General features: G+C 50.7%; 1 protein-coding gene across 2 annotated transcripts in view; it reads right to left on the reverse strand.

Annotated features, from left to right (window-relative positions):
• The window catches only part of EMC2 (ER membrane protein complex subunit 2), a 142,553-nt gene that overhangs the window by 24,871 nt on the left and 104,958 nt on the right, over positions 1-12,724 (reverse strand). For both annotated transcript variants that reach the window (XM_075352954.1, XM_075352955.1), the window contains exons 10-11: positions 8,583-8,693; positions 5,813-5,917 (exon numbers count right to left, since the gene is read on the reverse strand). In XM_075352954.1, coding sequence (XP_075209069.1) covers positions 5,813-5,917; positions 8,583-8,693 — 216 coding nt within the window. The remainder of the gene's footprint in view (positions 1-5,812; positions 5,918-8,582; positions 8,694-12,724) is intronic.

Genomic DNA, 12,724 nt, shown 5'->3' on the forward strand with positions numbered 1-12,724 from the left:
CTGCTAGTAATGGCTGCTAGCGTTCTGAGAGGAAGAGGGAGCCGTGGGCGTGCACTAAAAAGTGCGGGAATCTGGTGCCCCACTGTGCACAGTGAGGGGGGAGGAGGATACAAACTATGCTCCTGCCCTCAGCGCTGACGTTCCGTGCAGCGTCCCGCCCTTACTCCTGACTGGCAGGCCCGGGGGCGGGAATATGCGGCACTAGGCCGCAAAAGCCGGGGACTCGAGTTATAAGCGCGGCCGGCAAACAAGCGCAGCCAGCGCGGTAGTCCCGGCGCACCAACACACCCAGCAGCTGCTGCAGCGTGTATCAAACAGGCGCTCTATGCACCGTCCCCAAGGGGACACAGAGTACCTCAGAGTAGCAGGGCCATGTCCCTGACGATACTCGGGCTCCTGTCCAGCAGATTCCCCCAGGGGCTGCGGAGGGAGCACGGTCCCAGTGCCTGGAGACCGTTTAGGATCCCACTTCACCCAGAGCCCTGTAAGGGATGGGGAAGGAAAACGGCATGTGGCTCCTGCCTGTGTACCCGCAATGGGTACCTCAACCTTAACAGCACCGCCGACTCAGAGTGGGGTGAGAAGGGAGCATGCCGGGAGCCCTGTAATGGGCCCTCTTTTCTTCCATCCGATATAGTCAGCAGCTGCTGCCGACTAACTTGTGGAGCTTGCGTGCATGTGTGCCTCCTTCAACACAAAGCATAAAAACTGATGGGCCCGTGATGCACGGGAGGGTGTATAGCAGAGGGGAGGGGTTACACTTTTTAAAGTGTAATACTTTGTGTGGCCTCCGGAGGCAGAAGCTATACACCCAATTGTCTGGGTCTCCCAATGGAGCGACAAAGAAAACATGGCTGCTTTCTTCCGTAAACAGCACCTCCTATGACTACAGGTGGTGTGTGGTATTGCAGTTCAGCTTCTTTCACATCATAGCCGTACTACGATACGTGACTTGACCTTATTTTATTTTCAGGGAAATAAGCCATCGCCGATATTGTCCTACTGAAGACCTTCATGTTCGTCTGAGACTGGTCGGTCTACATATCAGTGGGGTTCCCCAGTGATCGGGCAGTTATCTCCTACCCTATAAATTTGGGAACTGTTTAGTATGTGCTAATCAGGATAACTCCATATTATTGGCTTTGGTGTTGGATGAGCTCATAGTGATGCCAGGTCTTGACCTTGTTTCAGTTCTAATCATCAAGTCCTAATAACGCATTGTAGCATCGGTGTCCCTGCAGGGAACACCAACTTACTCACCCCCTCTGCCGGGTTGCGTTTTCTCCCGCAGCTCCATGGCCGCCCTTGTGCTAGTCTTCCTTCCTCTCACCCCTGGGCCTGTGCACACAGCACAGGCTCCCTGGGAACAGGCCTAATATGCATGTGAACACCAGCTCTCCTCCTAAAGGGTCGGTGCACTATTTCCAGGACATGCCTATGGCTGAGAGGCACTATGTATTTAAGGCAACCTACCATTAAGGGAGGTGCCTGCGCAACGCCTTTAGTTAGTCAGTCAGTCTGCTAGCTAGTTACTTGTCAGATCCCGTTGTCCCTGTATCTGTCAGCTGTACCTGCCTTCCCACACCTATGTGTCCCTGCTGTGCCCATCAGAGGTGTTCATACCCGCCTGCCTGTCTGCCTCAGTCACCTAGACTATAACTGCCGATACCTGTGCCTTAGTCCGTCACCAATTCTGGGGGTTAGCTGCCACAGTCCCTGTCACTTCCCTAAGAGTGGTACCTGGCTTCCGCCAGAGTCACGCTGTCTGAGGAATGTTCTGTCATGCTGAATGCACTTGGGTAAATCATCAAGATCTGCTGTTGGCAGCTTCTTTGCAATTGCCGACCAGTGACATCCAAGTTGTGCTAGATGGGGGTCAAGTCCGGAGACACTGATTGCCAGGGTAGCATGTTTAGGCCATAAGGCCATACAGTAGGAAAAGTAACATGCAGCCTGGGGTTATCAGGTAGAAAAATGGCTCTTGGGACACTTTGGAGAAATGGCTGTACCATTGGATCCATGATCAAATTAACGTGGCGCTGTTAGTGCACCTGGGATGAAGACTAAAGGGGTCTGACTACCGTATATTATACCACCCCACATCGTAATACCAAGAGTAGGACCGGTATGACGTTCCCTCTTCACGGCATTGCCAACATGATTTCGTCTCATCAGATTAAATGAATGCCCATAGTCATCCACAAGTAAAATTAGACATCAAAGGGGTCAGACAGTGTCTACACAAACCATCAGAAGGAGTTTGCACAACAGTGGGCTACGAGCCTGAAGTCTCAGCTTCTGGTGATCCACTGACCTCACACCACTGCTCTCAAAGGCTGTCATGGAGCAGAGCAAAACAGCAATGGAGGTTGGAACAGAAGTCAGTCCTCTTCGGTGATGAGTACACCTTTTTACACAGATGCAATGATAGCTGGAGATTGGCCTTGTGGCCACGTGGGCAAAGCAATGGAGAAGCCTTCAAAAAGATACGTGAAAGTGTCCTAGGAGCCATATTTCAACACGTCAGTGTCAAGTTGCACGATGCTTGCAATACTGCAGTCTGCATGGCCTAAATGTGCTACTGTGGACTGCAGCAGTTCCGGACTTGTCTCCCGTCGAGCACATTTGGGACGTCACTGGTTAGCCACTGCAAAAGGAGCTGCCAGCAGCAGATCTTGATGATTGTGGAAGAACATTCCTAAGACAACCCTTAAAAACCTCAGCACCCAAGCCATATAAAGTGTGGGTATTTTGGCACGAGGTGCTTGAAATTTCGTACTGCATAAATTGAGAGGTTTTGAAAATTATATCAGCAGCATATCTATCCATCCTGATATTTCCATAATTCCATGACTTTTCCTTCTTGGTGCTGCAATTTCAATCTTGAGGTATGTAAAAAAGATTGTAATGAGAGGCCAAAAGATCCACATGCTGATTAAAAAGACAACGTGCAAAAGCAATATTTATATTAGAACCGGCAAAATCCGAGATTTTAGTAAAGTCGGGCCGCCGGGACTTAGCTGTACTTGGACGGGTTGCTCTCGAAGAATTCTTAAATATTGTAGCTGTCAAACATAATTCCAATCAGCGGCTTACAAGCAGCTGACGGAGGTCATTTTCTCTGACAAGCAATTAGTCTGTCTACATTAATCACGAGGAGCAATCTGAAGTGGTTACACCGAAATGATCGCAGCTCCGCCACATCTACAATTTTAAACAAGGGTCGGGCGTATTAAAATTCAATAACTTGTCCAAAAAAAAGCGGATGACTGGAAAAATAAAAGTGAATGGGATCTCATTAAAGTGCTGTCTAAGTAACAATATACGGCGTCTCGCAGCCAACGGTTCCCCTGTTTTAAAAGCATGCAAAACCGCTGACCAGGAACCTAAAACAGCAAGAACGTCTCCGCATCATATAAAGGAATGAGGCAAATAGAACACCACCATAGTAAATGATTGAGGGAGCGGATTAGGGGTGCTAGGGGAATGTCTGAATTGGTGGGTGCATTATGTAACAGGTGCAAGAGGGGACAATACGCTGTATTTGCAGGCAGCAGGGGACAATGATTTCTTGATGGATGATCTAATTAAAGAATTTACGTCTGGAACACCAATGGTGTGAACAAGGTGCAAGACTCAAAACCATAACTATACAATAAGATAAAGAGTTGCACACACGTCACAATGTATAGGGGAATAAAGAAAAGCAGAACTGCTATGGGAATACTAGACTGAAAAATACAATGGACAATCTGAAAAAAGTGAAAAACAAAAATGGAATATGCATAACTGCTATGAATAATAGGAATACAAGAGATGTTTAGCCATTGTATTGATCAATGCAAAATAGCCCCAAACCTCGTCAAGGTAATCTCTATATTTGGGGTCCCTAACCTACGTGTAACCTCACCTGCAGTTAAAAAACTTGCTCTGTATGGGAAGCAAAGGACCAAGCCATACAGTGTGTCCACCCATATCCTGTCCACCGCCATTAACATGAGAACGGCGGCAGCTATAGGCATAGAAGTGGTGTCTAGGTATAGTAAAAGTAGCCATGTGCTACACTATGAAACCACCTATAGCGCCACCTGGTGGAAAACAACGGAGTTAGCATTTATATCTCGAAAACGGAACGAGGTAGAGAAAAAAAGTGAATTAAAGTTGTAGGGCATCATCAATTCAATACGAATCGACACCTTGCACACAGAAATGCTATGATTAGAACGTGTAAAACTCACAAGGCTGCGGACGTGAAGCGATACCTCATGGAGACCTTCCTACAAGCCATTGGGTATGGTGGCTGCGAGGCGTGGCCTCCACGCTCACCTGACCTGACCCCATTGGACTTCTTTCTATGGTGTATGCAACCCCTCCACCAACATTGCAGGACCAACGACGACGTATCACAGATGCTTGTGCAAACGTGTCACCTACCATATTGAACAACGTGCAGCAAGATACAGTATGCTGTGCAGAGTCCAGATGTGCATTGCAGCTGACGGGGGCCACTTTGAGCATCAAAGTTAAATGAGCACCATATGCGTGACCAGCATTCAATGTTTTGGGGGCGTCATGGGTTTCATATCATAGCAGTTCTGTATGCAAGGTGTCGACTCGTACTGAATTGATGATGCCCTACAACTTTGTAATTTACTTTGTCTCTATCTCGTTCCATTTTCGAGATAAAAATGCTAACTCCGTTGTTTTCCACCAGGTGGCGCTATAGGTGGTTTCATTGTGTAGCGCATGGCTGCTTTACTATACCTAGGCACCACTTCTATGCCTATAGCTGCTGCTGTTCTCATGTTAATGGCGGTGAAAAGGATATGGATGGACACACTGTATATGTGAAATAAGACACATGGCTATAGGTGGGGCGGGTTCTCAGACAGAAGATGCATACTAATTAAAGAATGTACATCTGGAACACCAATGGTGTGAACAAGGTGCAAGACTCATTGATCAATACAATGGCTAAACATCTCTTATATTCCTATTATTCATAGCAGTTATGCATATTCCATTTTCATGTTTTTCACTTTTTCAGATCGTTCATTGTATTTTTCAGTCTAGTATTCCCATAGCAGTTCTGCTTTTCATCATTCCCTATACATTGTGACTAGTGTGCAGCTCTTTATCCTATTGATGGATGATCTGACACCCAAAAACCACCAAAATCAGGCAGATTGAGCATTGGACGATTGACAGCAGCAGTCAGGAAGATGTACGCGACGTCTTCCCAAGAGGAGTGATGGGGAATTCTGGTAATGGGACTGAATGAAAAACCTGAATTCAATCAATAAGGAGGGGATTTACACTTTTGGAAATGTTTCCGATCACATGAAATAACAGAATCGATGGTACTCACCTCTCGCTGTATCCAGTGCCAGCTCTTTTGCTTTAATCTCACATCACCGCTGCAGACAATCACCGAGGGAAGCTCAGCGGCTGGTACAGTCTACCTTGGCTGGGCTGCTCAGGCTTAGTGATTGGCTGCAGCTTGGTGTGAGTGGTCGACATGTCACCACTGTGGCCAAAATAAAGACCGGGGAGCTGGCACTGGACCCGGAGAGACTGAGTACTACCTGATTTTCTTATTTTAGATGAGGAAACTTTTGGGCTCCTCTTTTTTAAAAGTGGAAACCCCCTTTAAGTGGTGTATTAACGCTTTTCTCCTGATCTCGGACGGTTTTCAAAAACCCCAGATATCCCCCTTTAAAACTTTTGCCACCTACGAAAGAAAATAACAGCTTCAGAATTATTAGTATGTAAATGCATGCAATGAAGATAATGAATAAAGCCGATTCTGTACCTGGTAAGCTTTTTTGATTTGATTAGCGGCCCACGTAGCAAATTTCACATTGTCCTTCTTCATTTTTGCGCTGGCCTTCGGATTAGCCGCGATGTGGAGTGATGACTAAAATGAGAAAAGAGAGGACACTTAGCGCTCGTGAGCGACGGGCTTCTGTATCCACCTATAGTGAACACATTAGTAAAACCAACGGATGCCGGCAAGGCGGTTCGCCAGCCACCAGCCACGGAGTGCTGACCTGGCCACTGGACCAGAGTGCTGCGAATTTATTCCCTCATCTCTATGAAGAAGTCACAATTACTTACAATCTTCCGCCCTTTTAAGTGCTGCACGTGGCAGGTTTTCTGCCGAATTATAAAAATGAGGAATATTACGCTCAATAGTGAATATATATATTTGGTGGTCTCACAATTTCTAAATGATAAAAAACTGGAAGTTTCTCCAGGACAGTGGCCACATGTACAGGCGCTATCATGGAAGAGGAAGGCACATGTAGTACCCTATGCTTCATGCTCCATGCAGCGGTGTCCCCAATCTAGAGGTCAAATCACTCCATGGGGCAAAGTGTCTTTTTATAGAACAGGTGGGGCAATCTACCGTGTTTCCCCGAAAATAAGGCAATGTCTTATATTATTTTTTGCCCTGAAAAATGTTCTAGGGCTTATTTTCAGGGTAGGGCTTACTCTCCCCCCTCCCACTTAACCCCCTAAAAAGCAAATCCACCTTCCCAGGAAAATCATACCAGATCCCAGATGTCTGTGTCGCTCCCAGGTCCTCCTGTGATCTTTGGTGGAAGCTCCCAGCAGGTGTTCTCCATGCAGTCCTCCCCTGCTTCTGGCCAACACAGTCACATACATCAGATCACATGAGCGTGCGCACACACATCACACACACACACACACACACACACACACATCACTCACACACATACACACACCACACATTGAACACATCTGGTGATACCAATTGCTTCTGTCTGGCAGGGGAACCTGGGATGCAGTGCACTGGATTGCGAGGACCTGCAGTGGAACACATCTATGCATTCAACTACAGGTCCTCAATGCGTTCCACCACAAGTCCTTGTGCTCCACTGCACTGGGTCCCAGATTTCGCTGCCAGCCAGAAGCAATTGGCATCGCCTGATGTGTGCGGGTGTGCGCCACCTGATGTGTGCGGGTGTGCGCCACATGATGTGTGCGGGTGTGCGCCACCTGATGTGTGCGGGTGTGCGCCACCTGATGTGTGCGGGTGTGCGCCACCTGATGTGTGCGGGTGTGCGCCACCTGATGTGTGCGGGTGTGCGCCACCTGATGTGTGCGGGTGTGCGCCACCTGATGTGTGCGGGTGTGCGCCACCTGATGTGTGCGGGTGTGCGCCACCTGATGTGTGCGGGTGTGCGCCACCTGATGTGTGCGGGTGTGCGCCACCTGATGTGTGCGGGTGTGCGCCACCTGATGTGTGCTGGTGTGCGCCACCTGATGTGTGCGGGTGTGCGCCACCTGATGTGTGCGGGTGTGCGCCACCTGATGTGTGCGGGTGTGCGCCACCTGATGTGTGCGGGTGTGCGCCACCTGATGTGTGCGGGTGTGCGCCACCTGATGTGTGCGCCACCCGATGTGTGCGGGTGTGCCTCACCCGATGTGTGCGGGTGTGCCTCACCCGATGTGTGCGGGTGTGCCTCACCCGATGTGTGCGGGTGTGCCTCACCCGATGTGTGCGGGTGTGCCTCACCCGATGTGTGCGGGTGTGCCTCACCCGATGTGTGCGGGTGTGCCTCACCCGATGTGTGCGGGTGTGCCTCACCCGATGTGTGCGGGTGTGCCTCACCCGATGTGTGCGGGTGTGCCTCACCCGATGTGTGCGGGTGTGCCTCACCCGATGTGTGCGGGTGTGCCTCACCCGATGTGTGCTGGTGTGCGCCACCCGATGTGTGCGGGTGTGCGCCACCCGATGTGTGCGGGTGTGCGCCACCCGATGTGTGCGGGTGTGCGCCACCCGATGTGTGCGGGTGTGCGCCACCCGATGTGTGCGGGTGTGCGCCACCCGATGTGTGCGGGTGTGCGCCACCCGATGTGTGCGGGTGTGCGCCACCCGATGTGTGCGGGTGTGCGCCACCCGATGTGTGCGGGTGTGCGCCACCCGATGTGTGCGGGTGTGCGCCACCCGATGTGTGCGGGTGTGCGCCACCCGATGTGTGCGGGTGTGCGCCACCCGATGTGTGCGGGTGTGCGCCACCCGATGTGTGCGGGTGTGCGCCACCCGATGTGTGCGGGTGTGCGCCACCCGATGTGTGCGGGTGTGCCTCACCTGATGTGTGCGGGTGTGCGTCACCCGATGTGTGCGGGTGTGCGTTCCAGTGCACGTTGTCCCGTTCCGTCTGGTGAGTATGATTGTGGGGTCTTCTCTCTTTTGGGGGTGTCTGCTTTCTATAATGAAGTTTTTCTTTTTTGTTGCTTTGGGGGGGGGGGGATTTCCCTCTTTTGGGGTGTCTTCTTTTTATAATGAAATGTCCTTCAGTATTTTTTTTAGCTACATGGACACTTCTTTATTGCACAGCAACTAGGACTTATTTTTGGGGTAGGGATTATATTTAAGCCTTACGCCAAAAATTCCTCCTAGGGCTTATTTTCGGGGAAACACGGTATTACCCAAGAGTAATTATAAGGTAACAAAACGTTAAGCAGAAGAGCGAACCGGAAAGATAAGAGACCCTGGTTACCTGGAAGGCTCGTACCTGCTAACAATCCATCAGTGCATCCGAATAACTTACTATATAAAGGCCAAATAACGCTCTCATATTGTGATTGTTCAGCTTCAGGGACTGGGAGAAATATTTTCTAGCCAGTTCGAGGTTTTCAAGTCCACCCTGAGTGTATTTCACCTGTAAAATAAAAGCACAATCATCAATAGGGGGCTAGAAAATGATGGCTACCATGATGGGTAACGGACAACTTGTGCACTAGGCGTAGTAAAAGGCACTTCTGCTAAAATGTCATATTTTGAGCAAAAATGCAGCCGTAAATAAAGAAGGGAATTTTGTTACTTACCGTAAATTCCTTTTCTTCTAGCTCCTATTGGGAGACCCAGACGATTGGGTGTATAGCTACTGCCTCCGGAGGCCACACAAAGCATTACACTAAAAAGTGTAAGGCCCCTCCCCTTCTGGCTATACACCCCCCGTGGGATCACGGGATGCTCAGTTTTAGTGCTAAAGCAAGAAGGAGGAAAGCCAATAACTGGTTTAAACAAATTCACTCCGAAGTAACATCGGAGAACTGAAAACCGTTCAACATGAACAACATGTGTACCCGAAAAAAACAAAAATCCCGAAGGACAACAGGGCGGGTGCTGGGTCTCCCAATAGGAGCTAGAAGAAAAGGAATTTACGGTAAGTAACAAAATTCCCTTCTTCTTCGGCGCTCCATTGGGAGACCCAGACGATTGGGACGTCCAAAAGCAGTCCCTGGGTGGGTAAAGAAAAAACCTCATGTTAGAGCTGCAAAGACAGCCCTCCCCTACGGGGAGGCAACTGCCGCCTGCAGGACTCTTCTACCTAGGCTGGCGTCCGCCGAAGCATAGGTATGCACCTGATAATGTTTGGTGAAAGTGTGCAGACTCGACCAGGTAGCTGCCTGGCACACCTGTTGAGCCGTAGCCTGGTGTCGTAATGCCCAGGACGCACCCACGGCTCTGGTTGAGTGGGCCTTTAGCCCTGAAGGAACCGGAAGCCCAGCAGAACGGTAGGATTCAAGAATTGGTTCTTTGATCCATCGAGCCAGGGTGGCTTTGGAAGCCTGCGACCCTTTGCGCTTACCAGCGACAAGGACAAAGAGTGCATCGGAGCGGCGCAGGGGCGCCGTGCGGGAAATGTAGATTCTGAGTGCCCTCACCAGATCTAACAAATGTAAATCCTTCTCATACCGATGAACTGCATGAGGACAAAAGGAAGGCAAGGAGATATCCTGATTTAGATGAAAAGAGGATACCACCTTAGGGAGAAACTCCTGAATGGGGCGCAGCACTACCTTGTCCTGGTGGAAGACCAGGAAAGGAGCCTTGGATGACAGCGGTGCTAGCTCAGACACTCTCCGAAGAGATGTGATCGCTACCAGAAAAGCCACTTTCTGTGATAGTCGAGAAAGTGAAACATCCCTCAGAGGCTCGAAGGGCGGCTTCTGGAGGGCAACTAGTACCCTGTTCAGATCCCATGGATCTAACGGCCGCTTGTACGGGGGTACGATATGACAAACCCCCTGCAGGAACGTGCGCACCTTAGAAAGTCGTGCTAGACGCTTCTGAAAAAAGACGGATAGCGCCGAGACTTGCCCTTTAAGGGAGCCGAGCGACAAACCTTTTTCTAACCCAGATTGCAGGAAAGAAAGAAAAGTAGGCAATGCAAATGGCCAGGGAGACACTCCCTGAGCAGAGCACCAGGATAAGAATATCTTCCACGTTCTGTGGTAGATCTTAGCAGACGTGGGCTTCCTAGCCTGTTTCATGGTGGCAACGACCCCTTGGGATAATCCTGAAGACGCTAGGATCCAGGACTCAATGGCCACACAGTCAGGTTCAGGGCCGCAGAATTCCGATGGAAAAACGGCCCTTGGGACAGTAAGTCTGGTCGGTCTGGTAGTGCCCACGGTTGGCCGACCGTGAGATGCCACAGATCCGGGTACCACGACCTCCTCGGCCAGTCTGGAGCGACGAGTATGACGCGGCTGCAATCGGATCTGATCTTGCGTAGCACTCTGGGCAAGAGTGCCAGAGGTGGAAACACATAAGGGAGCCGGAACTGCGACCAATCTTGCACCAAGGCGTCTACCGCCAGAGCACTTTGATCGCGAGACCGCGCCATGAAGGTCGGGACCTTGTTGTTGTGCCGAGACGCCATTAAGTCGACGTCCGGCACCCCCCAGCGGCAACAGATTTCCTGAAACACGTCCGGGTGAAGGGACCACTCCCCTGCGTCCATACCCTGGCGACTGAGGAAGTCTGCTTCCCAGTTTTCCACGCCCGGGATGTGAACCGCGGATATGGTGGATGCTCTGTCCTCCACCCACATCAGAATCCGCCGGACTTCCTGGAAGGCTTGCCGACTGCGTGTCCCTCCTTGGTGGTTGATGTATGCCACCGCTGTGGAGTTGTCCGACTGAATTCGGATCTGCTTTCCTTCCAGCCACTGCTGGAAGGCTAGTAGGGCCAGATACACTGCCCTGATTTCCAGAACATTGATCTGAAGGGTGGACTCCTGCTGAGTCCACGTACCCTGAGCCCTGTGGTGGAGAAAAACTGCTCTCCACCCTGACAGACTCGCGTCTGTCGTGACTACTGCCCAGGATGGGGGTAGGAAGGATCTTCCCTGTGATAATGAGGTGGGAAGAAGCCACCATTGCAGAGAGTCCTTGGCCGTCTGGGAAAGGGAGACTTCCCTGTCCAGGGATGTTGACTTCCCGTCCCATTGGCGGAGAATGTCCCACTGAAGTGGGCGCAGATGAAACTGCGCAAACGGGACTGCCTCCATTGCTGCCACCATCTTCCCTAGGAAGTGCATGAGGCGCCTTAAGGGGTGCGACTGACCTTGAAGGAGAGACTGCACCCCTGTCTGTAGTGACCGCTGCTTGTCCAGCGGAAGCTTCACTATCGCTGAGAGAGTATGAAACTCCATGCCAAGATACGTTAGTGATTGGGTCGGTGACAGATTGGACTTTGAAAAGTTGATGATCCACCCGAAAGTCTGGAGAGTCTCCAGCGCAACATTCAGGCTGAGTTGGCATGCCTCTTGAGAGGGTGCTTTTACAAGCAGATCGTCTAAGTAAGGGATCACCGAGTGTTCCTGAGAGTGCAAGATTGCTACCACTGCCGCCATGACCTTGGTGAAAACCCGTGGGGCTGTCGCCAGACCAAATGGCAGAGCTACGAATTGAAGATGGTCGTCTCCTATCACGAAACGTAGAAAGCGTTGGTGCTCTGTAGCAATCGGCACGTGGAGATAAGCATCTTTGATGTCTATCGATGCAAGGAAATCTCCTTGAGACATTGAGGCAATGACGGAGCGGAGGGATTCCATCCGGAACCGCCTGGCGTTCACATGCTTGTTGAGCAGTTTTAGGTCCAGAACAGGACGGAATGAGCCGTCCTTTTTTGGCACCACAAAGAGATTGGAGTAAAAACCTTGCCCTTGTTCCTGAAGAGGAACAGGGATCACCACTCCTTCTGCTCTTAGAGAGCCCACCGCCTGCAGAAGGGCATCTGCTCGGTCGGGATGTGGGGAAGTTCTGAAGAACCGAGGCGGAGGACGAGAACTGAACTCTATCCTGTACCCGTGAGACAAAATGTCTGTTACCCACCGGTCCTTGACCTGTGGCAGCCAAATGTCGCAAAAGCGGGAGAGCCTGCCACCGACCGAGGATGCGGAGAGAGGAGGCCGAAAGTCATGAGGCAGCCGGCTTGGAAGCGGTTCCTCCGGTTGCTTTCTTGGGGCGTGAGTGAGCCCGCCAGGCATCTGAGCTCCTTTGCTCCTTCTGAGTCCCTTTGGACGAGGAGAATTGGGGCTTGCCCGAGCCTCGAAAGGACCGAAACCTCGACTGCCACTTCCTCTGTTGAGGTTTGCTTGATCTGGGCTGGGGTAAGGAGGAGTCCTTACCCTTGGACTGTTTAATGATTTCAGCCAATTGCTCACCAAACAGTCTGTCTCCAGATAGTGGCAAGCTGGTTAAACATTTCTTGGAAGCAGAATCTGCTTTCCATTCCTTTAACCACAAGGCTCTGCGCAAAACCACAGAGTTGGCGGACGCCATTGAGGTACGGCTCGTAGAGTCCAGTACCGCATTGATAGCGTAGGTCGCAAACGCAGACATTTGCGTAGTTAAGGACGCCACTTGCGGCACTGCTGGACGTATGATAGAGTCCACC

The sequence above is a fragment of the Anomaloglossus baeobatrachus genome, chromosome 6, assembly GCF_048569485.1.
Source record: "Anomaloglossus baeobatrachus isolate aAnoBae1 chromosome 6, aAnoBae1.hap1, whole genome shotgun sequence".
NCBI lineage: Eukaryota > Metazoa > Chordata > Amphibia > Anura > Aromobatidae > Anomaloglossus > Anomaloglossus baeobatrachus.